The sequence below is a fragment of the Pituophis catenifer genome, unplaced genomic scaffold (assembly GCF_029215685.1).
Source record: "Pituophis catenifer annectens isolate HBS135680 unplaced genomic scaffold, rPitCat1.0.hap2 SCAF_9, whole genome shotgun sequence".
Classification (NCBI taxonomy): Eukaryota; Metazoa; Chordata; class Lepidosauria; order Squamata; family Colubridae; genus Pituophis; species Pituophis catenifer.
In genome coordinates this window covers 227,791-252,811 of record NW_027256889.1, presented here as the reverse complement: position 1 = coordinate 252,811, position 25,021 = coordinate 227,791, and the positions used below count along the sequence as shown (strand labels likewise).

General features: G+C 54.7%; 3 protein-coding genes across 3 annotated transcripts in view; 1 reads left to right on the top strand and 2 right to left on the bottom strand.

Moving 5' to 3' along the window:
* Positions 1-9,785: 9,785 nt before the first annotated feature.
* On the bottom strand, positions 9,786-11,777 carry SERTAD1 (SERTA domain containing 1). The gene is made up of 2 exons (XM_070949808.1): positions 11,739-11,777; positions 9,786-11,174 (listed from the first exon to the last, which is right to left on the bottom strand). Exon 2 carries the CDS (start codon positions 11,149-11,151, stop codon positions 10,471-10,473), a length of 681 nt encoding a protein of 226 aa, XP_070805909.1. The 5' UTR covers positions 11,152-11,174; positions 11,739-11,777; the 3' UTR covers positions 9,786-10,470.
* A 1,024-nt stretch (positions 11,778-12,801) lies between these two features.
* BLVRB (biliverdin reductase B) lies at positions 12,802-16,839 on the bottom strand. The gene is made up of 5 exons (XM_070949687.1): positions 16,516-16,839; positions 14,603-14,764; positions 14,431-14,520; positions 13,820-13,951; positions 12,802-13,552 (listed from the first exon to the last, which is right to left on the bottom strand). The coding sequence occupies exons 1-5, from the start codon at positions 16,628-16,630 to the stop codon at positions 13,389-13,391; spliced, it is 663 nt and encodes a 220-aa protein (XP_070805788.1). The 5' UTR covers positions 16,631-16,839; the 3' UTR covers positions 12,802-13,388.
* A 2,237-nt stretch (positions 16,840-19,076) lies between these two features.
* SPTBN4 (spectrin beta, non-erythrocytic 4) overlaps positions 19,077-25,021 on the top strand; it is a 37,337-nt gene continuing 31,392 nt past the window's right edge. Inside the window, 9 exon segments of the mRNA XM_070949766.1 lie at positions 19,077-19,626; positions 20,214-20,365; positions 21,009-21,182; positions 21,553-21,644; positions 21,893-21,973; positions 22,240-22,355; positions 23,894-24,006; positions 24,514-24,701; positions 24,867-24,984. Of these exon segments, the coding sequence (XP_070805867.1) occupies positions 19,467-19,626; positions 20,214-20,365; positions 21,009-21,182; positions 21,553-21,644; positions 21,893-21,973; positions 22,240-22,355; positions 23,894-24,006; positions 24,514-24,701; positions 24,867-24,984 (1,194 nt within the window). The 5' untranslated portion in view covers positions 19,077-19,466.

Below are 25,021 nucleotides of genomic sequence, written 5' to 3'. Positions count from 1 at the left end.
AAGTGGATAGAGCTGTTCAGAGATAGCAAACCTGGACCTGGAAGCCTCTCATAAGACTCATTCCAGGTGTACCATATTTTTCGCACTATAAGACGCACTGGACCGTAAGATGCACATTAGCTTTAGAGGAGGAAAACAAGAAAAAAAAATCTGCCTCTGCCTCCCAGCATCCATCCGGTATTCATTTGGCTAGCATTTTTGCAGCAAACAGCCTGGTCAGCTTCAGCATGTTATTGCAGCCCCAGCATGTGGCTCGACAGGGCTCCGCTTTGTTGCGCCCACCACCAGTCAATTGAATTGAGGAGATGCTGCCACCGGTGGGGAACACTGGAGCCTTCACTGCCAAGCATTTGCTTGGTGGTTGGATTGGCCTCCCGGAATACTGATGATCAGTTGTTCTAGGCGGTAGGGATCACTGCCGCCTATTGCTGCCATCTATTGCTGCCGTTTGCAGCTGTTCATTGCTGTTCACTACCACTGCTCTTCGCTGCCGCCAAATGGCCATTCGGCGGTGGCAGTAGCAGCAAGTGGCAGCGATCCCCGCTGCCTAGAACAGCTGATCGGTAGTATTCCAATCACCAATCGCTGATCCAATCACCAATCATCTGCTTGTCAGCGAAGGCTCCAGCGTTCCCCAGCGGTAGTGAACAGCGGCAGCAGTGACAGGCGGCAGCGGCAAATGCCGCCGCTGCACTAACCCACTCCCCCCCACCGCAATATTTGACACAGAGACATTTCCACTCACTTTTTTTGGGGGGGGGGACAGTGCATTTTATATTGCAGAAAATACGGTAATTTCTCCTTTCCTTGAGGAGGGGAAGCCAGTGGTTGATTCTTTCTCTTTCTCTCTCCCTCCCTCTCTTCATCAAATTTATTTATTTTTCAAATTTATTTGTCACCAATCTCACAGTTCAGGCAACTCTGCAGGATACATCAAGCTGCCTGGCCTGTGGCTGTGGCCTTAGAACGGGCAGCAGCACAAGGCGTGGACCACTACAGAGTGGTAGTGGCTACAGAGTGGTGGCTACAGAGTGGCAGAAAGAAAACCCTCCGTGGGACTTTTGTTTCCTTTCCTGCTGGTCAGCCCTGGGTTGGGGGCTGCTCTGCTTGAAAGCAGGCTACAACACAACACGTTCTCAAGGTCCCTCTGGGTGAAATGGCACCCTCCTCGCTGGAGTTCGATCCTGACTGGCTCAAGGTTGGCTCAGTCTTCCATCCTTCCGAGGTCAGAAAAATGAGGACCCAGATTGTTGGGGCAAAATGCTGACATTTGTAAATATGGACTGTAAAGCACTGTGAAGCGGTATATAAGTCTAAGTGCTATTGTTATAGTGCTATTGCTATTCCTTGTGGAAACAATTGATTGGATAGAATTTTGCAATGATTCTGCCGTATTTGTACCACACCTGGGCACTTATTTTAGATGTTGTTATTATTTAAGTTTGTATGCCATCGAAAGACATTGGGAAGTATACAAATACTAATAACAATTCTCAGTTATGTTTTAATTTGGAAGCAGCTTGGGGCAGGGAACACATATATGTTAAGACTGCTTGTTATGCCTTTCATCTGGACAGGGTGAGCCCTTGGGAAGGCCACCCCTCCATTCCCCCGGGGCCTCTGGAAAAGAGAACCAATTTCTGCCCCATGGATGCCTTTGGGATCCCCCCCCCCAGGCATCATCAGCAGTTCCTTTCTCGCCTTCCAGCCCAGTCCTGGTGGGGCCCAAGCTGCTGTTCATTTCATTCCCACACTGGACACTGGGGCCCACGCACCTCCATTCCCCAAAAGGTCAGGGCTCCATGCCAGACATTCCCTGCCCAGGAACACAAAGGGGCGCTGAGTCCCAGCCAGGCCTCTGGCATTGCCAGCATTCCAAGGAGAATTCCTCCACGCCTCTTCAGAGATCACTGTGGATGACAGCCCCAAAGGCTCCTTTCCACAGTGACCATTGAGCAGGAGCAGGGCCCAAAAGCAGCCAGAGCAGCCCCCCTCTTCTGACCAAGCAGAGGGATCAGGGAGCCGGGCTGCTGCCTCTCCCTGCTTGCCTGCCCACTGGGGCAACTCGGGACCAGCCTGGGAGGACAAAGGGGACCTGTAGCAAGAGAGGAAAGGATGTAACATATAGCTAGGAGGGTCTTCAGTCCACTGGCTCTGGACAGGCAATCCCTGGCAGGGCTAGGAACGTAGAAGTTTTTGTGGTCACCAAAAGGCCAAGTAGAAGCCGGAGGGGTTGAATGCCTCGGCCAATTGGGCCAGGCCCAGGAGTGAAATGTAAAATTTGTTATTACCAGTTCTGTGGGCGTGGCTTGGTGATGGGAGGGTAATGTGACTGGGTGGGCGTGGCCGACTTTTTTTTTTTAACTTTTCAAAGCATTTTTTTTGCAATTGCAAAAAAAGGCTTTGAAAAGGCTCTGCCAATCAGGCAACACAGCTGGGATCGTCAGAGCCTTTTCAAAACATTTTTTTTAAAGAATTTTTTTATTTTTTAAAAAAACAAACAAAACATAAAAACATTATCTTTCCAAACAATTACAGACAGTGTGTCGATCGGTGACATTTTTGTACTCTTCCATTCTTCAGTTTATCACTAAACATCCCTGCTTGTTTCCATGAAAGTTTTTTCCGCCTAGCTTATTTCAACAACCCATTCATTTCATAATTATTTCCAAATCTTATTCTCCATCCGGTAGCGATGGCGGCGGGTGGTTCGGAGAACCAGTAGCAAAAATCACTGCGCCCTCCCCTCCACCATGCCCAGCTGAGCTGCACGATCATCAGAGGCTTTTTTTTTTTTTACTTTTAAAAGCATTTTTTCTACAACTACTTCTGCTGAAAAAATGCTTTTAAAAGTAAAAAAAAAAAAGCCTCTGATGATCGTGCAGCTCAGCTGGGCATGGTGGAGGGGAGGGCGCAGTGATTTTTGCTACCGGTTTTCCAAACCACCCGCCGCCATCGTTACTGGATCAGGCAATCCAGTCCGAACTGGGAGCATTTCACCCCTGGCCAGGCCTTCCATGGAGCCCAGGAAATAGCTTCCAGCAAGGCTCAACCAGGCCTGGTGGGAAGCCCCTGGAGGTGAGGGCAGTGCCCTGTGCTTCTTTGGAAGCCAACCCACAGCCGTCAGAGGCCTCTTTCAGCAGGAGTCCAAGTTGCCTCTTTGGCAACAGCACAGTAAATCCCTTACACACGTTCAGGGTTGGAAGCCAAGATTCCCCACTCATGGGCAGCAAAATAAAAGTGGACCCAAGGAAGTCCCAGACTGGGCCTGGTGAAGAACTCCTCAGTCCCTGAGCCAGCCGGAGGGAGATGCTGACATGACTTCAGAAGCTCCCATAGTTTGAGTGGAAGAGGCAGCGAGCAAAAAGAATTGGGGGGCAGTCCCTCCCCCCTCTGCTCATGGCTGAGCAGCTGGAAGGTTGGGGAGAATGTCAGGCATTCTGTAGTCTCAGCAAAACTCGGGGGGGGCGGGCAGAACAAGGGCCGAGGCTGCAGTTCCACCCAGCAGAGACATCCCAAGAAAGTGACTCAGCCTCTTTCCCACAGATGGTCAGCCCAGATGCATTTCAGGCACAGGCACCACGATCTGGCCTTGCTAGATCACTGTGCCTGTTATGCACTTGTGCTGGACATTAACCTGCCCACCCATCTCATTCACCTGCCCCTTGAGAGCAGCCTTGCCCTGGCCGGGTGGGGAGACCTGGCAGGTGCGAGGAAGAGGCTTGGCTTTGGGAGAGCAGGTCACAAGCCCAGTCAAGCTGAGCTGGGGGAGTGAGCGCAGGAGGGGTTGCCACAGAGCACACTGAGGGTGGGGGGGGGCTGTGAAAATCAAGAGCAGAACAAAATGCTAAAATTAGTGTCAACTCAGAGTCAAGAGGAGCAAAAATGAAATAAAGAGAACTTACTCCTTCAGGACAGATTGCCAGAATCAGGGGTTGCCCTCAGAGACTCCGGGCCCATTTCTCTCTCTTTCCTGCTGGCTGTGCTAGGGCATTCAGCTCAAGAGAAAGGAGGCTTCCCAGTTTGCCCACCCACCTCCCGCAGCCCAGCATCCTGTGGCTGATTCTGGGTCCCGATCCTGATAAACCCTTCCAGTCAGATGCCCTCAAATCAGTGTCTCCTCCTCTCTCCTCAGCAGGCTAAGGGTGGTCCCGTTTTTAGAGGCCTCCTCTTCTCCTTCCTAGGAAAGTTGGTTGGCGGAACAGGCACCATATGTCCTGGAGAGAGACCGCATGAGCAAGTACAAAAGTTGGAGCTGGGTAAGGAGAAGGGAGGATCAGTCCTCGATCCCTGGCTTGAAAGGATCCCTTTTAGGCTGAGCTGTGAAACACAAAGCCCTCGGGCTCCAGGGATGGCTTCCAATACAGGCCCAGCAATGGGACAAGAGCTGTGGGAAGGGGGAAAGCTGGTCTGAGCCCTTCTGCAAGTCAGGCCCAGGGTGGGAGGAATGAGGCTTTCCCTCTCCCATGCTGGACCCCAAGGACGCTAAAAGCACCTGGGCCCCTCAAAGCCGATTCCAAGGATCAGCTGCAGCCCTCCTGTCCACCTGGTCCCTCCCTCCCTATCTGGGTTCTGGTCATCCCCCAAGAGTTCTGCTCTCACCTCCTCCTTTGCCCCCCTGCAGCCTCTGGGCTCTGCTCCCATCTCTCCTTCCAAAGGACTTTCCTTTTTTTTTTTTTTAATTGAAAAAGTTTTTCAAATACAAATTTTTCCCCCTTTTTTCCTCCCTCCTCCCCAACCCCCCTCCCCCTCCCCTCCCCCTGTGGCTTCTGCAAAATAAAACCCAAATTCATAACAGATTATATAATACTTTACCATCCCTTTGCTCCACCCCCCATACGCTGACCCTTTCTTTCTGATAATATTATTATATCCCCCTTATACTATACATTTCAAAATAACATTCAACTGTAACATTATATAATAACTCCTAATTTAGCATAATAATATTATTATATCCCCCAGTTTAGCAATTTCTACTCATAATCTACCCTTTTCCTCCTCCCCCATACATATATCTCTTAATTCAAATCTTTTATATATATTAGTATAACATTTCAAAGCAACCTTCAACTGTAAAACTATATAATAAATCCTAATTTAACATTTATTCAACTCATAGTCTGCCCATTTCCTCCACCCCCATACATATATCTCTTAACTCAAATCTTTTACATGTATTCATATCTAAACATAATATCCCTTTTCTTAAACTAAACAAAAAGGACTTTCCTTTTGAGACCCCTGTCTTGTCCTCTCCTTTTCCTGCCCCCAAACCAGACAGCAAACATCCTGGCAGCTTTATTTCCTGGCCCCGACAGCAGGGCCAGTAGTGCCAAGACCTTTCCTCCCATTGTTTCCTGGATGACACCCCCCCCAGTACATTCCTGGCACTGGACTGCCCAAGTCCAGGTGGGGGAAGCACTGGCAAGGGCCTTGCCCAGGCAAAGTGGGCTTCCCCGAGATCTCAGCAGCTCTCAGGAAAGGAACCGACTCCCTTCCTGAGTTGGAACACCAATTCTCACTTGCTAAATACAGGAAGAGGAGCTGAGGAGCTTTCCTGGGGTTCCAGAGTTCATGATCCAATGAAACAGGAAAAGCCATCTGCAGTCAGCTAGGAGCTGCTGCCTGGGTTCTGAAGACGCTGCCAGCTCTTCTTGTGTGGGTTGTCCCAAGCCACCTGGACCATTTCGCAACTCGAGAAGCAGCTCCTGGGAGATTTGGGAAGCAGAGCCCAGGTGCCTACAGGTGAGTAGCCCAGCCAGGAGCAGCTTGACCATCCTATCCTAGCTGGTGCTAGGTACCCTGAGACTGTCACTCCAGCCAGGAGAGCCACCCCCAGTTGGTTTTCTACTCAAGAGCAGGAGGGAAGCTCGCAGGGCAGCTCTGAGACCACAGCACAGAGCCACCAACGTTGGCTGCCATTTGGTGCTCGTTTGGAGTCTGCAGACCAGAACTGCTGCCCCGAATTAAGTCAAAGATGAAAAAAGGAAACTATCAATCAAAAGTTGAAAAAGCCCAACCAGCGGCTCTGGGGACATTTTGCGAATATGGAAGGAGAAAAAGCGGCCGCTCTGCAAACTCGAGTTGGGCCAAGCTCAGCAAGGTCCCTCGACCCCACCCCCCTCCCCTGATCCCCCGGCACTGGCTTTTCCCGGGCCGCGGGGCATCCAAGATTCTCCTCGTTGATATCCGAGAGGAGAGGGCTGTCGGGCCGACCGGGAGAAAGCTGAGGGCGCGCCTTCTCCTGTGGCCGGGTCGTGAAGAGCGCGGAGGCTCGGAAAAAGCCGGCGAGTTGAGCCTTTCCCTCGGCCAGCAGATGTGCGACGCCCCTTCTCGGCCGCGTCCAGTGAGCCAGGCTGGGAAGGGCCCGAAGGACGCCGAAGCGTCCCTCCCCCTCGCACAAGACCAGCGCAGTTGTGCAGAGCGAGTCGCTCCGGTCTGTCTCGAGAGGAGCCGCCGGTTGGGGAACAGGGCAAGCCGCGAAGCCCCGGCCCCTTCGGACTTACCCGAGCCAGTGCGTGCGCTGCGCTCCGCTCCGCTCCGCTCCGCAAAGCTCAACTGCCGGTCTGGCTGAAGCGCTCCGGGCGCGGTCCAGCAGGAAGGGGGAGGCTCTGGCCGACCCTCCATCCCGTGGGCGTCCAAGGCGGCCGCGGCGGGGCCAAGGCAGGGTCTGGGCGGCGTCGAGCCGGCTCTGAGGCAGCCCCGCCCAGAGAGAGACGTTGCGACCGAAGCGCCCTTCCGAGCCTCCCTCCGCCACAGAAGGCCCGTCGAGCGGACGAGGCGGCGCCAGTCACGATCTGCCAAGCGGAAGAAGCGACCAGGCGAGGGAAGGGAACTGAAAAACGTACCCAGGGAAGGTCTGGGCATCCCTCGCTCTCTGCAAAGGACCCTGCCGGAGCTGTCGACGTGCATCTTTGCGGGCAGAACACGGCAGCTTCCTGGAAGGCGTCCACATTCAGAGCATCCGAATACACCTCTTTACCCCGGCAGGAGTTTTGTATTTATTGTATTTTTAATCTGTCTTTTAATTCTGCTTCTGCTTACAGTCATGTCAGGTTCACTTAGAAGAATTGTTTCGTAAGGTGGGGGTGGGGTGGGGGCTAAGCAGGCTGGCCAGCAGGGCCTGCGAACCAACCTGTCACCCACTGAAGAAAGATGACATGTGCCAGCCAGGGATGCTGGGGAAGAGTCTCCAGTTTCCCAGTGGGTGAATCTGGGCCTGGCATCCAAGTGAGGCACCAGCTTTACCTCAGCAGCCTGGGCACAGTGAGAGGCCAGGAAGAATTTCTGGGCTCTGCACAGACTTCCACCCCATCTCAGCCACAAGGCTGCGTAGACGCCCTCTTGGCACACCCTCCTCCGATTGGCAGCTGAGCTTCTTCGGAGGGGCAGGACAAATGTGTCCTTCCTGCTCTCTGCTGGATTGGTGCTCCAACCAAGTCACCCAGAAGCCTGCTTGTCGGAAGAACACCATGGGGTCTCAAGAGCTGCCAGGTGGGGTGCATTTTGGAGTGCAGTGGGCCACACAATTTTGGAGAGCAAGATATGTTTGTGGGTGAAGTTATAGCACCGTGATGGCGAACCTATGGCACGGGTGGCACGTGGAGCCATATCTGTGGGCACACGAGCGTTGCCCTAACTCAACTCCAGCGTGCGTGCGTGTGCTAGCCAGCTGATTTGGGGCCTTCTGGGCTGACTGGAAGTCAGGAAATGGGCCATTTCCGGCCTCTGGAGGGCCTCAGGGTGGTGGTGGGGGCGGCAGTTTTCACCCTCTCCAGGCTCCAAGAAAGCCTCTGGAGCCTAGGGATGGCAAAAAACGGGCCTACCGGGCCCACCGGCAACCTTTTTGCCATTGTGTGCCAAAAGCAGGGGGATGTGGGCGGGACATGGGGGGCATTGAATTATGGGCATGGGCACACATGCGTGTAACCCCCCTGTGCTCCCCCGCTTTTGGCACGCGATGGCAAAAAGGTTAGCCATCTCTGTTATAGCAGTTGGGTGAGACTGGAAAACGTCCCCTTGCAGGCACACACTGAGAACCAGTATCATTTTCTGTCCTACCCTCTTGTCCCAAAGATGCCCTTTCCAAAAAGAAATGGGACTTTCTTGGGTTTTTTTCTCTTTGAAAATGGTTTGCTTCTGTTCCAAGTAGTTGAACTGATGAAGCTTCTTAAAAGTGAAACTTTTTTGAAGAAAAAAATGAAGAAAGTCCAGTTGCCTTTTGGAAAAAGCACCTTTGGGACAATCCTAACCTGGATGATTGAGAATCTTCATAGATGTTCTACCCTCTTCCTCCAGAGGTTTTTATTTTTCTTTTCCTTATTATCTATTTGCTTATCAAACCTCTGCCACAATCAAATGACTTTTGGTAACCCACATAGAATATAAAGTTTTTTACGCAAAAAGTGTTTAAAAAGCAGATTGGGTCAGCCTTAGTGTACATTTAAATGTAAACACAGACATCTGTAACTTGCAAAAAAGGGCCAAGGAATGCAGATAGTCCCAAGGTTAAGAACCTCTTGGGAAGGCTTCAGAAGGGGCAAAAGGGAAAGCCCCCCCTTTCTTTGCTACATTCTTAATATCAGTCTGATTCACAGAGCAAGATAAAGTGAGACAGGCTGGCCTTATGTGAACTTCTGTAGCTGCGTCAATAAACAAGTAACTAGTCAAAACATAATTTATGTATTGTTCAGCTGTAACCACCATGAATTCCACTGCAAGGTTGGGAACAGCCACTTTCTTAGAAAATTTAAAGATGGATTTATAACACCAATTATGTATTTATTTATTGTTTTATTTATTGGTTCGATTTTATATGCCGCCCTTCTCCGGAGACTCAGGGCGGCTTTTAATGCGTTAAGCAATAGCCTTCATACTTTTGCATATACCTGCTTAGTAGGCTTTCGGCCCCCCCTAAGCGGTGTTCTTTTTTATACAAAGTCAGCTTATTGTCCCCACAATCCGGGTCCTCATTTTACCTACCTCGGAAGGATGGAAGGCTGAGTCAACATGGAGCCTGGTGAGATTTGAACTTGTAGTAATTGCAGGCAGCTGGTGCTACTTAACAGCACTTTAATCTGCTGCGCCACCAAGGCTCTTAAGACTTATGGGAAGACAAGCAGGCTAGAATCTCCATGAGCAGCAGGAGGAGGAGATCAGGCTGCTGAGCAAACCCAGATCATCCTCTCCTTTTTTCATTCATAGTTGGGTTGTCACTGAGGAAGAAAAACTGTTGGGACTAGATGGGCCCCCCTTGAGCCAACCCAATAGTTCTACATTCTTCGCCTTAAATTGGTGCCAAATCCATTCAGAATTTGTCCTCTGCATGAACCTCCCTATCCTGGAGTTTCCATTCCAGCAATTACTTTGGGTCTCTGCGCAGGGGCTGCAACCTGCAGCCGACCTATGTACTGGTTCACCTTCCAAGCCCACCCCTCACAGAAGCCCCCACCTTGTCCCACAAACTCTCCCTCACTGTTCTGCCTCCTCAGGACATCCATCAGGGAGCTTGTCTTCCTCTTCCAGCACCAAATGAGGAGTTATCCAGTGCAGACCGGAATGCTAACCTGCTCCCTGAAAAAGGTGCCATCCAGCCCAGGGAGGGACTGCTGCCATTGCAGTCAAAACAAGAGGGGAAAGCAGCAGCTGGGTGTGCTTGGTCAAGAGGCTCTTGGGCCTTGGGGGAAGGAAACAAGAAGACCCTGTACCAGCAAAGACCCTCTTCATGTCCCTCCTTCTCAAATACATAGAATATATGCAATTCCAACATGAAAGTGTTGAATTCTTTCAAGTAATTTAACAGGATGCAGCTTTTTCACTTTTTTTAGTACTTGATGCTCATATAAATTACTCTCTCACCACTCTTGACTGCTCAACATGTGGGAGTCGTGTTCTCTCTACTCACATAAAGAGACCAGCCCGGTGAAGCTCCCCAACCCAGGCAGATCAGGAGGGTTCACCAGGAGAGGGGAAAACAGAGGTACCATTCTGGAGAAGACTTGGGTAAACGCTCGCTCTCAAAAGCAGGCAGTCTGGATCCCAAAATCAAAGTCCTGGCATGCCCTCCAAATAAGACAGATCTAGCCCTTTGTGCAAGTAAAGTTCCCGGCTGAGCTCCAGAAGAGGCGCTTTAGGCCACTGCAGAACTTTGCTGTAGCCTACATTGTGACTGAAATTGAAGATGGCAAGTAGAGTACTCAAATTATTTAAAGTTGGTCACTTTTTTTTGAGAAAGCTTCCAAAGAGGTAGCCGTGTAAGGAATTGGGAAGATGCAATTAAGACTTCGTTCTCTGTGGCAGAGGCTCTTTCCCTGAGATCATCAACTCCCATTTTCAGCAGGCAACCAGGGACCACAATTTCCTTTGACGGTGCCCTCATAGTTAATTTAATTTAATTTAATATTTAAATTTATGTGCTGCCCTTCTCCCGAAGGACTCAGGGCGGTGAACAGCCAGAAGTAAAAAACATCAAATAAGTTCCTGCACTCCCACAAGCACATCCATGAGACAGTCAAGATGGTCTGCCAGACCTGGCACCTGCTCCCCAGGTGAACAGAAGGCCTCCTTGAAGTTGGGGAGGCTGGTGGGCAGCCACAGATCGCAGTCAAACATGGAGATGTCAATGTCCTCCAAGACAACCTCCAGGCTATCTTCCAGAAGGTAGCCGCCAGGGCTCGGAAGGTCCAGGGTCCTAGAAGGGCAGGTGTGGGGAATCCATTCAGCCTCAGGGCTGAACAAAGACAGCAGGGGCTTTTGGGGCTGAGCAACATCACTCGAGTCCTCCAAAAAGTCCAGGAAGGCAGAGGAGTCCCCATCGGAAAGGAGGAGGTTGCCCATGGGCGGGGAGAGGGAAGGGGGTGACATCAGCCTCCAGCTGGGCTGTGACAGGTTGCAGGCCAGGGCACTGGGTATCGAGCTGCCCTCAGAAGGGTCCTCCTGGCCTAAAGCAGCCTGGAGAATAGGGGCAGGGCTTGGCTGCAACTCCCCCTGGAAGCGATGGAGCGTGTTGGCCACCAGCACTAGGTGCCAGAGGTTGGGCTCTACAATGCGCAGGCTTTGGTGGAGCTTGGAGACCGACAGGCTGAAGAGAGAGCTGCATGGCGGGGCTGCTGCAGGCTGGGCCTCCTCTTCGGCCCACTTTCGCTTCATGGCGGCCTGTCATCAGCCGATTTCTGGAAAGGAGCAGAAGGGGAGCGCTCAGAGATGCCAAGTGCCAAGCCCGGCCAGGCCCAGGCAGTGGCTCCAGGGGGTCAGCCTTGCCAAGGAGGCCAGAGCGCAGACAGAGCCAGGATTTCAGGCGGCTACTTCAGTGCTACAGAAGCGGAAACCTCCCCAGAGAACCAAGCAAGGGGGGGGGGGTTTCCGGATTTCTTCTCCCTCCTTTACTTAACTCGCCTTGCTGGGCGACCCCAGGGAGGCCGGGCGGCGGGTGAGGCGAGGCGAGGCGAGGCGAGGCGAGGCGGTGGGGGCTGCGACCCTAACCTGGCCGGCTCGTTTCACCCGGCGGTGACGGAGCCCCTGGAGCCGGACTGCCCGTCTCCTCCGCGCGGCGGGCAAGCGCTTCCTTCCCACCGTCCCCCGGCTCCGTTGCGCCGCTGGCCGGAAAGTTCGGCACCTCCGGGAGAAGCGCGCAGGCGGGGAAGGTGCGCAGCTGAGGAGCCTGTCCTGCCCGTCCACTACGGGGGCGCCTCTCCGCCCAGACCCGGCGGGGATCCCCGGGACCCGCTTTCACCTACCCGGCTGCTCAGAGGCCAATCGGCGGGATCTGGAAGCCAATCAGCGGCCGGTACGCCACCCCCCCCCACCCACGGCGTTCCAGGCGAATCTCTCCGATTCGATGAGAGGATCGCTCGGGGCGCCCTGCGTGGGCGGAGGAAACTATCGCGACCAATGGGAGCGCTCGCACGAACGCCTCATCTCCATAGAGTGGGCGGGCGGAAGAAAAGGAAGGAGCCGCGCGCTGATTGGCTGGACAGGGAGCGGTCCCGGAATCTGCCCGGTAGGAGGCGCTGTCGCAGAGCCGGGGCAAGGGCGACCCCTAGAGGCGGCGTTTGCAGCTTTGTCTCCTGGCGTGCCTGTTCCGACCTTGGAGGCGCCGGGCTGAAGCCGTGCGATTGACCCGAGAGAGGTCCGTGGTCCCCCTGGCGGAGAACGAAACGCCCACCTCCTCGGAAGAAGCGTCAGGGGAGGGTTTCAAAAGCACTTCCACTGTTTAAAAGATTTGGTCAAGTGAAGGGCAGCGAAGACACCTAACGCTCGTGCCTCTTTTCCTCATCACATCACAACAACCCTGCGAGGTGGGGTGGCTGAGAGACAAGGACCAGCCCAGTCACGGCTAAAGGGAGGATTAGAACTCACACCTCCCGGTTGCTAGTTCAGCACGTTCACCGCTGCACCAAACTGGCTGTTGTGTTATATGAATCCGTATAATCATGGTTTATGCAATAAATCGTAATCATGACTATTTTTAATTGAATCGGTGTGACGACTAGCTCAGTCTTCTATTTTACTATTCATGAAATCCTGGTTTTTCATGTTTCCCTGCATGAAAAGCAGCGGAGTTATTGCCCCCGACTTCCAGTGTGGCCACTAAATGCCCATCCGTGTTTATTCCCTTGACATTTATGTGCAGGCCCGATCTGTAATCCCTCTTTAGGACCACCAGCAGGGAGCAAGAACCTCACTCTTTTGTCTTTTAACCACAACACGAAGAGAAGAATTGATGGTTCAGGATAAGTAATTATTGAAAACTCCTTCCAAGTCAGTTCTTAATTAGATCCCAGTAATCACATTACCATCCAAAGTTTAGCATTTATTTGATTAGCTGTTTATGCTTTGTATGCTTTCAAGCTGCACAGAACTTTGCAAGCATCAACATGAATTAAGGTTTCTTAGCAACACAGGAGGAAGGTTAGCATTAACCTGGGGATATTCAGTTACTTGCCGTCCAACCTTTTACTACTTCTGATGGGTTTGTTTACAGCTGGATACCTAATTTTCCAGGTGGCCTCCGCATCCAACCTCCTCTCTGCTGATAGAAGGGGCTTGGCTGCTGCCTTCTACTTAGAACGTAAAATCATAGGTTTGGAAGAGACCTTTGAGGTCTTCCAGTCCAACCCCTGCTCAAGCGGCAGACCCTAAATCATTTGTTTTGCGCAAGGGCTTTCCTCGGCATAGCAAAAAGGGCTCTTTGTTGTTCTGCCATGGGAAAGAAGCTGCAGAGCATCGGCCCAGACGGGGGCCAGAGCCCGCCCACCTGTGTTTGGATTCAGGGGCATCTCAGCGCGCAGGGACTGGCCTTCAAGTGGGGGGGGGCTCTCATTAGCACAAGGAGCGGTGGGGGAATGCATCTGAGGCAGCGATTTCCAGCCTTTTGAGGAGGGGAGTCATTCCTTGGAATAATGCCTGGAGAGGTAGACGTTTTTCCCATCATACTCCGATGTGGTCAGGCACTTGAGAAAGAAGTGCCCCAGGTCATGCTTTGAGATGACTCGGGCACCACTCGAAGTGTTCACGGTTACGGTGTAGTTGCCGGTGAGGGGCTGGTCACCTGCAGGAGGAAGAACACCCATTGCCAGAAACCGCATGCAAAGCCCAACTGGGCCAGCCATGCAGCACCTGGCTCAGCCCCAGCTGAGAAATAGCACTGGAAATGGGGCACATTTCTCCATTAGGGGGTTCCGGGTGATACCACTGGTGGAAAATGTTTTTTTGTGCATGATTTTGCTGACTACCTCACACTCTTCCTGCACCCAGATTGACCTGCCAGTTGCCGGCCACTGTGCCCCCACCACCCAGATCTCTGCCTAGGACACACCTGCAATGTGGGGTGGCATGACATAGATGCAGTCCAGGCCTGACTCCTTCAGGATCTGCTGCATTCTGATGTGGTCTTCGGTCACTGGCTGCAGCCTGGCAGGAACTTTGTCCAGGTCCCACATCAGGAAAGCTACAAGAAATCGACAGCCCCGGGCCAAGTCAACCCAGCCCACCTCTTTGCGGGGAGAGGGGGAGAGCGTCCAAGAGCCTTGGAAACCTCAGCACCCCTAGATGAACGGTGAGAAGGAAAGGGCTGTGGAGACCAAGGAAGGCAACCCCCCCTGCAGGAATCCGAGGCAGCTCTGCACACCCCTTGGGGCCCAGTGAGGCCCCCTCTCCTATTTGGTCTGGAGAAGAGCAGAGGTGGGGCCAACATCCCACTGACATTCACTTCTTTCCAACCTCCAAGACCTCCAACTGCCCGGCCAGTGGAACCATTTCTCCATTCTCTTAATTCCCGGAGACCCCCAAGGCAGTTCTTTTCCCCAAGGAAACCCAGGGCTGGCAGACACATGGCCAGGGGGTGGGGCTTCTGACCCTTTGCTCAGCTGGAGATCCTGTCCAGGAGGCAGGAGCACATGACCTCCAGGCTTTTTATGGGACGCCTACCTGAGAGACAGGCTACCACTTTGCTGATGCCGCAGGACTTCATGGCTGCCACGATGTTCCGGGTGCCTTCAGACATCATGGTGGTGGGACCTGAGAGGCAGAGAAGGAAACTCACATGAGCCCAAAGCCTCAGAAGAGGGAGACGCTGGGGAGGAAGTACAACCATTCTTACTGAGGTCATTGCGAGTGCCCAAGATGATGATCACGGCATCCTGCCCCCTCACGGCTCGATCGACGTCTGCCCGGTTCAGCACATCTCCCACCACCACTTGTGCTGGCTGGAGGTCAGGGGGCAGCCGGACAGGATCCCGTACTAGCACTGTCACCTGGTAGCCTGGCAAGGGGGAAGAGAAAACAGCTGGTCAAGGCATCCTCCCCCCCCCCAAGCTCTTGGAGGGAGCAGCAAAGGAAGCCTCAGAGCAGGCTGGTGAAGGCGGCTTCAGCCCTTTGCCCTGAATGGGTTGGCAATGGGGTGGGGGGAGGGAGACTTCAGAGGAGGAATTTCTGCTCCCCCCGCCACTACTGGCCATTGCTCTCACTTGTCCTTCTACTCCGGCCATCTCTATGGACAGAAGGGAAGAAGGAAAGGATTTTGGTGCCGGTTTTCCTTGGCTACAGTCCTCTTTCTGCAAGACTGTCTATTCCCTTTAACGTTTAATTGTCTCCTCAGGTTGTTCAACGTTAAATGGTTTGTTTTTTTAAAATAACTTTAGGTAAATTTTTTCTTGGCTTGTTCACATATTTAAGAAAAAAATTACAGAGGAATCGCTAAACCTGTTAGGCCTGGCAGAATTTTTTGTATTACAATTTTTTGTGTGGTAAACCATTCTTTTTTAGATCATTCTCCTCTAAAGCCTTCTTTTCAAGCACACCAGCCTTCTTTAGGGTTTTTATATATTCAGCCAGTGAAAGGTATTTTATGCCACTTACTACCCTTAAATGGGCCGTTCCAACTAATTCCCTTGTTGTGGATTTTTTTCCCTTTGAAAATTAACCTGAGCTGCTTTGGGCAATTCTGGCATTTTTCCCTGCCTCTGTGCCAAGTTTGAAAGTACAGGACCAACCTCCTCTAGGCAGCTCAGGCTCAGCCCCACTTAAATGTAATCCAAGCCTCCCCCCCCCCCATAGCATTGAAGCTTCCTTTCCCCCTTCCATGGCATCACAAAGGGCCCACGCAAAGGACCTTTATATCTTCAAACTCAGAAGTAGCCGGAGGGCCAGGCCTAATCCTACAATCCACCAACTCTCCCCACCTGGGTTGACCAGCCCAGAGCCCCCCCTCCCCAGTTATGGCTGCAGTGCTCATCCAGAGGGGCACTGGGGAGCCCTTTTCACTTTCTTATCCAAAACATCAATTGCAGCAAGCTTTGCCCCGCCCCTCTCCTGTCTGTCTTGCAAAAGGGGGGTGGGAACACCAGCAATATGTGTCCCCAGCAGAGGTGGACTAGCACCCCCCCACCCCTTGGCTGGAGGAAAAGTGGGGGCAGAACAGCCTCCAGAATTAGCTCAACTCCCCAAGAAGCCAGAAAGTCCCTGCAGGGCTGGCCCCAAACTCTCCTCCTTATCACTGCACAGCACAGGGCAAGCAGGGGGGCGGGGAACGCCAGGCGACTTGTGATAGCGTCCCAAGCGCCTAGCCAGCCCCGGCCACTTCAGCCTGCCAAGGAGACTGGAACACGACCAGAGCTGCTTTGGGGTTCATGTCTGGTGGCATCACCTGCTACACCAAGATCCCATTTCCCGAAACTACACTATGGATTATGGACTCAGTGGTAGCACCAGCACCAGGGGATAACTTGCAGGTGCAGCGCCAACTGGGGAAAGGCATCCTTGATCCGGAAGCCTTGAATCTTGACCAACCCCACTTCGCAAACAAACAACACACAGCAGCCCCCGGGTGCAAGGCGCTCCTCCTTCGGTTCTCGCTCGCAACCCCCCCCCCCAATTGTCAGCCGCTGCGGTGCTTCTCTGGGGAAGCAGCCGTGTCCAGAGCGCGTCCTTTCGCAACCGGGGGGGACGGCGCGGCCCTTCGCGAGTCCCCCGTTTGCTCTGCCCCGCGGGCCGACGCCCGCTGCCCTGCCTCACCCGCCTCCAGGGCTTGCGCCAGGGTGGCCAGGCCAGTCATGCCGGTGGCGCCGAAGATGGCGATTTTCTTGCAGGCTGCTGCAGCCGGGCCTCCGGGCGCGCAACTTCCCTCCATGCCGTCGCCTCCTCGCCGCTCCAGCCCAGGGCCAAAGCAAGCCTTTCCGCCTGGAGCTCCGCCCAGAGAGGCAGGAGCAGCGGAAGGCGGCGCCTCGCCGCTTCGGTTCCCCCGGAGGACCGCAGCCAGGGGCTCGAGCCCCGCGGGCTCGCAGCAGAACGAGCAACCGGCGCGCCTGCCTCCCCTCCCCAGGCTCTCGGGAGAGCCGCTCGCCGGCCCTGGGCGACCGTCTCGAAAGGGGCGGGAGCGGTTGATGCGCAGGGCAAGCCGCGGGATCCAGTCTGAGCCTCCTTGGTCGGGTCGCCTTCCTGGGAATTACTGCCCGGCCCAGCCCGGCCCGGGGTTTGGCAAAACAGGGCAGCGCGGAAAGGAGAGAGGAGGGGCCTTACCCGGAGCCCAGCCGGCAGAGAAAAGCTGCCAGGCTCTGCCGTCGTCCTTTCGCGCGAGCCGTCCCCGCACGGCTCTCCGCTCCCTGTCCAAAGGCGCGGCTCAGCCATGCGGGGCCCTCCGTCGCGCTTCCTCCGATTTGGCGTGGTCGGCTCAGTTACCGGCGAGAGCAGCCGCTGCCTTCTCACCATCCAAGCTGCCGGCCGTTGCTCCGGTTCTTTCCGCCGCAGCCGCGCAGCCGCGGGAGCCCAACGCTGCGCTTCCCCTCGCTCCAACCAGCAGCCGCGGCTCCGGCCGGGGGGAAGGAGGCCAAGGGCGGGCGCAAGGTGACCCGGATCGCTCCCGCCTGCTGCCGCAGACCCGCCCGGGCAGCTCTCCGGCGGCCGCGGGCGGCCGGACCGCGTGTTCCGGGGCTGCTGAGCGGCGCCAGAAAGGCGGGCCGCCGCTCCTGGAAAGCACCCCTTGCAGCGGGCGCGGCGGCTGCTGGAGGGGGGCTCGCCGGCTTTCGGGGAGGGGCTGAGCGGCGCTCCTGGATTGGCTGCTCGGCCAGGACGGCTATAGCGAGATCGGCGTAGCGGCCCCGCCGGCCGGCTCGGCTCCGCTTTGCTCCTGCGCTCATTGACGAGAGCGCCCGCCAGCAGCATCTAGCCGCTGCGGGGAGGGATGAGGCCTCGCAAGTCACCGGTGTTCAGGTGAGGTTGGCCCGGTTGCGGCTGCGCTCGGGGGAGGAGGCCCGAGGGCCCCCCAGGGGCTCCGACCACAAGACCAGGAACGGGAGCGAGGCGGAGAAGAGCCGGAGCCGGTTCTCCGGAAGCCTCTCGGGAGGGGAGGGAGCAGGCCGAGAGTCGGGACGCAAAGCAGATGACCCCCGGCTCCGGCCGCCCTTCGGGGCCAGCCGTCCCCGCAGCAGGCCCATTCCCCAGGGCGGGGGAGGAGCAGAAAGGTCGCTCTTGCCTCCGTGGGGCAGAATCCTTTGGAAGCCTATGGCGGCTGCTGAAGGGCTGAGGAGGGATCTTCTGAACCCTGGGAAGGAAGGGGAGGGGTGGGGGTATCATCCAGGCCCTTCACCCCTCCCTTGCTGAGCCCTTTTTAGCCAAACAAGGCCAGGGACCCGGTTCCTTCCCTGCCAAGGACCAGATGAAACAGCACCTCTCCTTCGGCCTTGCGGTGTTGGGCTCCAGATTCCCAAACCTGGAAAAATTTGGGCTGCATATTTGGCGTGTCCAAATGGGTACGTAAATGATGGCCATCTTGCTCCCCTGCAAGGGATCAGGTGGCTTGCTGGACAGGGGTGTTGCCCCAGAGCCCTCCCTCCACCTCCCTGGGGGCTCGAAGCAAGGGAGTTGGTGCCTTGTGCTCAGTCCCATGTGCTGAGTTCCATCAGAGAAGGCATAAGGAGCTGCTTTACCCACAATCCTTGGCCATCATCTGCTTCCCGGCCTTCCTTGATGGGTGACTCTCGTGAGGCGAGGAACCCCATTCTCTGAGCGGCTCCTTAAGATGGCCAGGCAACCCAGGGCTCCTGAAACCATCTGTGAAAACCCACCGAATGTGGAGAGCCACGTTGCCTTAAATATTGGGGGGGGGGAATTATTCTGTCATACCATGTGGCTGTGGCCTGATGCTATGAGTCTCCCTGAGGACTTTTGCCCTGGCGCAATTCACCCACTCTCACCCACTTAAATTAACCTCTTTAGGATATTCCCTCAGCATCATTTGTCTTTCAGCCTGTCTTCCCCAGCAATAAATATCTATTCCAAGCCGCCTGCTCCACAGAGGGCGACTTTTGTTGGGGTTACACTCTGTCCTTCCACCACTCTCTTCCTACAATCGACTCAGGAGTCAGCCCCCCCTCCCTCCATAATTTAAACTGCAGCTGCTTCTGCCCCAGATTTTTCTCCTGAGGGACTCCCAATCTTCTGAATGGGCCAGACAAGTTTCTAGTGGAGGAGTGGGAAGTCATGGCAGCATGCAGAAGGTTTTGGACACACATACACCTCCAGCTAGTAGGGCAGTCTAGCTGCCTTGAGGGTCTCCAGGTTGCACCCTGAGGGAAAGGGAGAGCTAGTTCAAACAGATGAGCTGTGCCGCCCTCTCATCTACTCCAGGGGACAGCAAAGGCCTAAGCACCAAATTGCCTGCTCTTGCATTGTATCTTTTCTCAACCTTGCCTGGCTGGCTACATTGGGGACTGGTTGAAAGGGGGGGTAGGCATCTGCCAGCCCCTCTCCATTCTCACCAGAGAATCACCCAGTTGGTGACATCTCACACAGTCTTTGGGCCAGGTGTAGGCATCGCAAAGCAGGTGTGCCCAACAGATGCTCGCTTTCAAGAGCTGCCATTTTCTCTTTCATTCTTTCTTTGGAATTCTGAACTCAGTATGTAGGCGGCTGGTGCAGTTTCAGGGGTTCATGTGGCCCCTTTATGGGGCTTCCAGGAAAGCAGCAACATGGCAAACATTGCACCGGCTCAGCTGGATAACCAGGAGGCCCAGCAGCAACTCAGCAATACCCAATGGGAGAGCACCGATCCCACCCAGCCCCGGCTTTGGGAGGAGGCCACGGCCACCGTCAAGCTCTTCGAATGCTCACGGATCAAGGCCCTCGCGGGTAGGCCTCCCCTCCTCCACCTGGGCTCTTCCTGTTGGGCGGGAAAGGATATTGCCGATAGGGAGGGGCACCAAAACAGAGCTGGGTGAGGGTACTTCCCCTCTGAAATGGTGCAGCCAATGGGTTTTTAAATAAAAAAGAGGGGTTTTGTTTCAGAGAGATCTTCATTAAGTGTGCAGAGTGAGGGAGGGAGGGGTCCTACCTAGTGCTGAGCCCTGAAATGCGGAGAAGGGGGAGGTGTGGAGGGGATTGCTGGCCCAGGCCCCAGGAATCTCCATGGGGCGAGGCTCTGGGAATAAAAGGTTTAGCCCCAGGAAGAGTGAGAAGGAAATGCTGGACAGGTCTGGGATTGGCCCCATTGTGGCTGTCATCTCTCTGTGTTTAAACACCACCATAGAGAAGGACCCCATGGCTGTAGCTGTGGCCCCTTCCCCAGAAGTCCCCTAGGCCAATTAAAATAAAAAGCTCCCTGGGGCAGCAGGATGCCCTCAAGCTCAGCCTTGTGCTTCTGGTCCTTGGGGAGGGGGGGTTTTCTCTGTGGGATGAGAGATCGGAGTAATGCCACCCCTCCCCCCAAATTTTGCTAGATGAGCGAGATGCAGTGCAGAAGAAGACTTTCACCAAGTGGATCAACTCCCACCTGGGCCAGGTCTCCTGCCGAATCGGCGACCTTTATACAGACCTGAGAGACGGATACCTGCTGACCAAGCTGCTGGAAGTTCTGTCTGGGGAGCAGCTGGTATGGGGGTCTCTCAGCTTCTTCAGGGATGACTGCCCCAGAGGACGAGGCAGGTGCCTCTTAGGGCAGAGGGGTTGGTCGCTCCTGTTAAGAGGGGTGCACTTTTGAGCCAGTCAGAGTCACCTTGATTTTTGCTGGGTAACTTCAGGCCTCGGTGCCAAAGAGGGGCTAAGCCCTGAAAGGGAAGGCAATGAAGGGGGGGAGGGGGGAGGGTCTGGGCAGGATGCTCCCTGCCCCACACTTGCTCTCTGCAGGGCTGTGAGGGGTTATTGAGAAGGGTGGTTGGTAAAGGCAGAAGACACGGCTGTTTTGTTCTAAATCTCTTAACCAAATTCTGGAATTCTGCAACTGGTTGTAAATGCAAGCTAGTTTGCCAACGCCAGAAATATGACCATGTGATTGTGCCCTTGAAGATGGGTTCTAAGTATCTGTTTTCAAGTCTGTTGTAACTTTGAATGGTCATTAAACAATTGGTCGTAAGAACTACCTGTCAGTGTTACCTGTGCTGTGACTTACAGTACAGTACTATTTTTATTTTATCACATTTGTGCAACTTTAAACGTTATTTTTACTAGTCAATTCTGAATGTGCTTAGACTGTGCCCTGATGGGAGCAGTTATATTTTGATTGGCTTCTGTGGCAGCCCAAACCCACCCGGGGGAGAATGCGGATCCACTCCCTGGAAAATGTGGACAAAGCCTTGCAATTCCTGAAGGAGCAGCGAGTTCACCTGGAGAATGTGGGTTCTCATGACATTGTGGATGGCAACCACCGCCTGACCTTGGGCCTCATCTGGACCATCATCCTGAGATTTCAGGTAGAGCAAGAGGGCAACCTTTCCAGAGGAGGTGACAGATGCGGCTATGCCTGGGCAGCTGGGGAGGTCATCTGCTGCTGGAGGCTTCCAAGTGAGGCCTGAAGCAACCTGGAGACCATCTTGTCTCCCTAAGCTTTCCAGAAGCAGGAAGAGCTAGAACGGTATTCTGTGCAGGTCACAGAGAGTTTGGGGAAGGATGGACATCCTGGGCAAAAGAGGGAGGGAGGGAGGGAGGGAGGCGGCTGGTTTCTAGGGCATGTCAGGGAAGTCATCCATGGAAATGAAAACAGGGGTGGGGAGGGGGCTGAACACAGATGAGCTTTGGAGAGAGGAGAGTGAAAGGACCCCCCTCTCCTGCTTCCTGTCCCAGATCCAGGTGATTAAAATTGAAACAGAAGACAGCCGAGAGACCCGCTCGGCCAAGGATGCCCTCTTGCTCTGGTGCCAGACGAAGACGGCAGGGTGAGTTCTGAAGAAGGTACAGGTGTCTCTGTGGGGCCGAGTCCTGACAATCGAGAGGTGAGGGTGCTGTGAGCAAATGCTTGCACACTCAGAAGGGCCCTCTCCTGCCTGGATCTGCGCAGGCAGCCTGTCGGAGGGGCAGGTGATCCCTGGGGCCCTGCAGGTGCCTGCTGGCATGGAGGTGGAAACAAGGCCACCTCCCTATCCTAAACCGCCCTGGTTCAGAAGAGGCTGCTCCTCCTTTTCAGTTACCCCGAGGTTAACATTCAGAACTTCACCACCAGCTGGCGGGACGGGCTGGCCTTCAGCGCTCTCATTCACAAGCACAGGTGAGGGGGCTCCGAGCGGGCTCTGGAGAAAACATGGCTGGAGGGTTGCTGTCCAGGGGCTATTCTCTCCAGCCAGGGACTGGGGTGGGATGGGGTAGGTGGCCTCTCCTGCAGGAGCTGTCAGTTGGCCAGCTGCAAAATACAGAGGGTTTCTCATGGATTTTGGCCCAGGCTAGGAGTAGGTCCAGTACCATGAGAAGGAATGCCCTCTAAGTCCCACCCTTGAGAGGCCCAGCACCTCAGGATGTCTTCTGTTTCCTCCCCAGGCCAGATATCATTGACTTCAAGAAGTTGACCAAATCCAATGCAGTCTACAACCTCCAGCAGGCCTTCAACACCGCTGAGCAGCATTTAGGCCTGGCTAAACTTCTGGACCCCGAGGGTAAGGCTCTGAATCGACCCCAAATGGCACAAGTGGCTTTCTCTGCCCAAGACACTTGGAGAAAGGAAACCCTTTCCCAGCCTCAGGAGGTGGAAGGCGGCTCTGAGCCGGGAAGGATTCTTGGCAGTTGCATTTGGGTGGTCTGTGGAGATGGAGGTTGGAGGTCCAGAGCTCTGCCAGGCCCAGCTTTCCATTACAGGCGCAGACCCCTCTTGCTGGACGCTTGTCCCAAAGCGTGAAAGTGGCAAAGGAGCAGAAGGTGGGATTTCAGGCACCAGGACCCAGTTGGCCTGCCATCTGCAGCACTTGAACTGGGCTGGGAAGGAGCTCCTCAGTCAAAGTCTGGCAGAGAAACTGGTTTCTCTCCTGCCTGCTGCCAGTCTAGGCATCACGGCTCCAGATCTGGGCTTCTTAAGCAATATTTTCTGATTTGCCGGGATTAGACTTCCACTATTGCTTTTTATGGGACGCGGTGGCTCAGTGGCTAAGACACTGAGCTTGTCGATCGAAAGGTTGGCAGTTCAGCGGTTCGAATCCCTAGCGCCGCATAACGGGGTGAGCTCCCGTTACTTGTCCCAGCTTCTGCCAACCTAGCAGTTCTAAAGCCCGTAAAAAATGCCAATAGAAAAATAAGGACCACCTTTGGTGGGAAGTTAACAGTGTTCCTTGCGCCTTTGGCGTTGAGTCATACCGGCCACATGACCACAGAGACGTCTTCAGACAGTGCTGGCTCTTTGGCTTTGAAACGGAGATGAGCACTGCCCCCTAGAGTTGGGAACGACTAGCACATATGTGTGAGGGGAACCTCTCCCTTTCCCTTCAGGCCAGAGTTTGCCTCCCCAAGAGAGCTCTTTGCCCGGCAGGCTCTATAGCCCCTGATGCCCCAGTTCAAATGCAATGGCCAAAGAGGCTCCTCTCCAGGGCCCTTTTGCAGAGAAGTCTGGCAGCTGCCCCTTGGGTTGCTGAAAGAGGTGTAGCCCATCTCTTGGACCAAGAGAAGCCGGGAGACAGGCGCAGCGGCCTTTTGTTCTGCCCCGCCTTGGTCTGGCAGAGGGAGGGGTGCTGACCCCAGGCCCCCAGTGGCAGGGCCTTAGAGGGTCAAAGAGCTGTTGCACATAAAGCGTCCAGACAGAACTGAGGGATGAGCTGATCTGTCCCTGCTAATCCTGGGGGGCTGTGCCAGGATCTGACCCGCATAGTGGGTGATAGCCCACTCGTTCCTCGGAAACCTCAGAGGTGAATACGCTTCCCAAGTATCCATTACCTTTTCACAACAACCTGCAGATTAGTTGGGGTGGCAGTGGTGGGGCTGCCTGAGCCTCTATCCAGGGACGACGGTGGGTTTGAACCTGCCCAGGCTCTGCCCCTCAAATCCTTGTTGCCCAACCATGGAGAGGAGACATTGGCCTGCCTCCTGGCTGGCTCCTCAGCTGCTGTACTTTCTCTCCTCCTCCTCCACCACCTCCTCCTCCTCCTCCTCCTCCTCCTCCTCCTCCTCCTCCTCCTTCTCCTCCTCCACCACCACCACCTCCCCCCAGATGTCAATGTGGAGCATCCAGATGAGAAGTCTGTTCTTACCTACGTGGTTTCTTTTTACCACTACTTCTCCAAGATGAAGGCGCTGGCTGTGGAGGGGAAGCGGATAGGAAAGGTGAGCCTGGCAGGTGCGGCTCCCAGTGGCACCTGGCCCACGCTGTCCCCATGCATTGGGGGCACTCAGGAGGCTTGGCGGAGGGCGAAGGCTGCACTCCTGGTCCAGAGCAAGGAAGCCCCCCACACAAACACACCCTCCAGCCTGGGTGGGATATTTCACATGCTCAGCAGCTCAGCGTGGACCCTGGAAGGAAGGAGCCTCGTCCAGGTTTTGGGAGAGCTCCAGGAGGAACATGAGTGTCTGTTGGCAACCATTGGTCTGCCAGGGCCTCTTGGGGGACCATGTGGACCTGGCATCTGGCCAGGCAGCCTGGCTGGAGGGCAGAAGCTCCCAGAAACAGGCGTCTGGAGGAATTGGCAGCAGTGGCTGGCCATTGCGGAGGAATTAAGGGGTGCTCAAGGCCGTGTGGCAGGCTGGGTCAATTGTGTGGATGCCCCAGGGGCATCTGCTTGTTGCCATGCACATGGCAGGATTTCACAAAAGTCTCCCCTATCCCTGATCCAGGTATTGGATCAAGTGCTGGAGATCGAGAAGATCATAGAGCGATATGAATCTCTGGCCAGCGAGTTACTGGAATGGATCGAGATCACCATCCCCTTCATCACCAATCAGAAGTTTGCCAACTCTCTGTCTGGGGTCCAGCAGCAGCTGCAGGCCTTCACCGCCTTCTGCACCCTGGAGAAGCCCCTCAAGTGAGCCTGCCGGGACTGTCTTGGCACCGAGGGGCCCGCTGTCTCCCAGCAGGGCTCATGCTTCGGGCCCCTGCGTGTCCCCCAAGGCTGCTGCTGCCACCTTCCCTGCTTGCTCAGTGGGGACGTCCACCCCGGCTGGGCTGACCCCGTGGTCTTTGCCCGCAGGTTTCAGGAAAAGGGGAACCTGGAGGTGTTGCTTTTCTCCATCCAGAGCAAACTCCGTGCCAACAATCGCAAGCTCTACGTCCCCAAGGAGGGCAAGAGCATCTCAGATATCAACAAGGTAAAGAGAGGCAGGTAGTCTGATGGCATGTCTTGGC

Coding starts and splice junctions, on each gene's coding strand:
- SERTAD1 (XM_070949808.1), bottom strand. CDS start 11,151: ATGAAGCGAAAGTGGGCCGAAGAGGAGGCCCAGCCTGCAGCAGCCCCG.
- BLVRB (XM_070949687.1), bottom strand. CDS start 16,630: ATGGAGGGAAGTTGCGCGCCCGGAGGCCCGGCTGCAGCAGCCTGCAAG. Junction 14,521..14,602: donor GGGCACTCGCAATGACCTCA/GTAAGAATGGTT, acceptor TCTGCCTCTCAG/GTCCCACCACCATGATGTCT. Junction 13,553..13,819: donor CATGCCACCCCACATTGCAG/GTGTGTCCTAGG, acceptor TTCCTCCTGCAG/GTGACCAGCCCCTCACCGGC.